The 2810-nt window shown below is 33.1% G+C and overlaps 1 protein-coding gene across 2 annotated transcripts; it reads left to right on the forward strand.

Annotated features, from left to right (window-relative positions):
* The first annotated feature begins 215 nt into the window (after positions 1-215).
* LOC116350037 lies at positions 216-2385 on the forward strand. Of its 2 annotated transcripts, none has more exons than XM_031781752.1 (2): positions 216-262; positions 1775-2385. In XM_031781752.1, the coding sequence occupies exon 2, from the start codon at positions 1849-1851 to the stop codon at positions 2368-2370; it is 522 nt and encodes a 173-aa protein (XP_031637612.1). In that variant the 5' UTR covers positions 216-262; positions 1775-1848; the 3' UTR covers positions 2371-2385. The 2 variants fall into 2 exon arrangements, with proteins under 2 accessions (XP_031637612.1, XP_031637613.1); XM_031781753.1 differs by lacking the exon at positions 216-262 and adding an exon at positions 1661-1677.
* Positions 2386-2810: the final 425 nt, after the last annotated feature.

The following is a 2810-nucleotide window of genomic DNA, read 5'->3' on the forward strand; positions in this document are numbered from 1 at the left end:
GCTTTACTACCTATAACAAATGTAACGCTTTTAATTGAGCAGTCAGTTGAGTCTTGCGAATACTGCAAGAAGGAATAATCGCTCTCGCTCAAGACCTCATCGATTTACTGCTGCATAAGTCATAAATTATAAAACAAAAGTTTTCAATTAGTGAATTTTTTATTTCGATTTTCAATTCAGTTTATTAATTAGTGTGTATGTGTTTGTGTGTGTGTGCGCGCGCTATCCAATTTAACCAAAACAAGTGAAAAATATAAAAAACGTAAGTGCAACTGAGTGAAGTTTAAATTCATTTTGATTTTCTATTCAACGTGGCTTTGCTCTTATTTTGATTTGTAATTAAATTTATTATTTGCTGCACGAGCGCTTACTAAGTGAGAACATGAATTATTGTAAAGGTTACATTCAAATTGAAAAATAAAACATATGCGGTGACTTGTTCTTGAACTTGACTTGATGCGACACCTGACATCGTTTTCCGTCGAATTCATTCAATTCGACACAATTCAAATCGAGAAATTATATTGCGGTTGCAGTGTTAGCCATAAATTTCATTACCACAAATATGACACCACCAATTTGATTCAGACCGCAACAAAATCATAAAACTTACCGTTCTGTGCTACTAATGCAATAATTGTTTCTGCTCCTATTTGATATGCATACGCTTTCTAGAAGAAATCTTACATTTGCGTCACAATTAAATTTTCGTCATATTAAAAAAACACACAGATCGAAGAAATAGAATTGTACTAAGAACTGAACCAGATCACTGTCACATAATTTTCATCACAATAATTGTGCGATCATACACATGAAATGTGATATGGTGGCTATTTGATTAATCATTTTGGTTTTTGTTTTCTTTTGCGGCGGCAAAATTGTAGGGACGCGCGTGCGCGTGTGTACACTTTTATCTTCTTTCATCGCAGAAGCTCTATTCCATATTTATTGTCTATTCCAACTGTATAGAACGAAAGACCGTCAAAATCTATTTACTGTTTTTCATTTTGCTGCTTTATCGGCTCAACAAATATTTACTCAATTGCTGTGTGGAGTCGACTCTTACACGTCTAATGCGCGCAACTGGTCTTTTTTATTTGTTCATTCATCTCTTTTGAATGATTCTTTTTATTCATATTGTTTTACATTGTTGTTCATATGACGGATGAGTCGACACAGCGTACAAAAACAAAAACAAAGAAAAATTTATACTTAAATGTTAAGATTAAGGCGCTATTTCAATTTTATTTTTACTTCATAAAAATCGATTTGCAAACAAAAAATGATTTCTAGTAGAAAATTGACACACATCGCCACGATTTATTGAGTATATTTAAAAAAAAAATGTTATTAAATACATTCGTTTATGACCCAAAGTAACATATTATATGAACATCGTTCAATAATTGTGGCATTTACCTTGACTTGTGAAATGTAAATTACGTGCCGCAAGTAATTGTTGACTCCGAATTATTAGAGATAAATCGGTTCATGTTTTACAAAACAAGTTCAATTGCCTCGGCGTCAATAAACGCAAACCTCACTTTTATGTTGTTACGGTTTTTATCAGACATATCTTTTGCACTCACGTGTTAAAAAATTCCAAAAAGAAAACGAAGCCAAGCCCAAACAAATTCAAAAGAAGATGTTCTCACTCATTTCGTGTATTGAAGTGTAAATGCTTTGCAAATATATAATTAAATCATTGTATTCGATTGATGATCATTTCCGAAGTGTATACAAGCGTATTAATGTCAAATTACAATTGCAGATACGTCGATATGTATTTTCCACGATCGAAGTGAAATAAGATCGGAAATTGTGTTTGGAAAAGCCAAGAACTAGATGAAAAAAACAAAAACTGTATACACGACAAGTATGGCATCTGTTTCGTCAATATTTCCGTTAATTTTGGTGATAATTTTTGCTGTGGGCCAAATAAATGCAGCCGCATTGCAGCCAACTAAAACACTTGATCTCGACGACAGCAATCTTAATAAAAATGAAACATCATCTACGTATAAATCGATTGAAGAGGAACATTTAACCGTGAATGAATCAAAAGTGGTAATCGATTTTTATACGCCATCACAACCGAATGAATCAAATGGAGATCTAAAATCGACTGATAAAAATGTAACGCCATATGTGCAATTGGTGATTAATCAACCGAATGAAAGTAGTTCCTCAACGACAGAACAACAGCAATCAAATACCGACAGTCAAATCAGCGAACTTCCGACTGTCGAAAGTTCGAAAGAAAATTCGTTACAGTTGATTCCACCTGCAGATGTAAATGCATCAATTAACAAACTCGAAAAGGATTCACCACAGAAACAAGGCCAAATTATTATCAGGTATGAGTAAGGCTTCACAATAATTTTCGTTTTGTTTTCATTCTCACATGCTACTTAAGTTCGGGCACGTCGCACTAATTAGAGGCAATTCACTCACAATAAATAATAATATGATGTCATAAAAGTATTTAATTTACAACACCGTGCTATGCATAAATAAATTTAATCTGATTCTCAATGATAAGAACTTCAATTTGCTAAATACCATAATGTCAATTCCATAAAATGAATTTTTGTATGCCAAAAGACGAAAAAAGAAATGTATGACTTGACGAAACCGTAAACGGTTTGTTTTCTATTCGTATTTTGCACGTCAAATCTTCAAATCGTTTCCGATTGATTTTTGCGCTTAATTTGACGATTTTGCAATGTTAAATGCATGTTTATTATGCACACACGCATGCATGTGCTCACGCAGCATTTGAAACTGAGGTTTGTGCTTAGTTTGAA

Source organism: Contarinia nasturtii, unplaced genomic scaffold, assembly GCF_009176525.2.
Source record: "Contarinia nasturtii isolate CC-2019 unplaced genomic scaffold, AAFC_CNas_1.1 Cnas_scaffold_3340, whole genome shotgun sequence".
Taxonomy (NCBI): Eukaryota; Metazoa; Arthropoda; class Insecta; order Diptera; family Cecidomyiidae; genus Contarinia; species Contarinia nasturtii.

Coding starts and splice junctions, on each gene's coding strand:
- LOC116350037 (XM_031781752.1), top strand. CDS start 1,849: ATGAAAAAAACAAAAACTGTATACACGACAAGTATGGCATCTGTTTCG.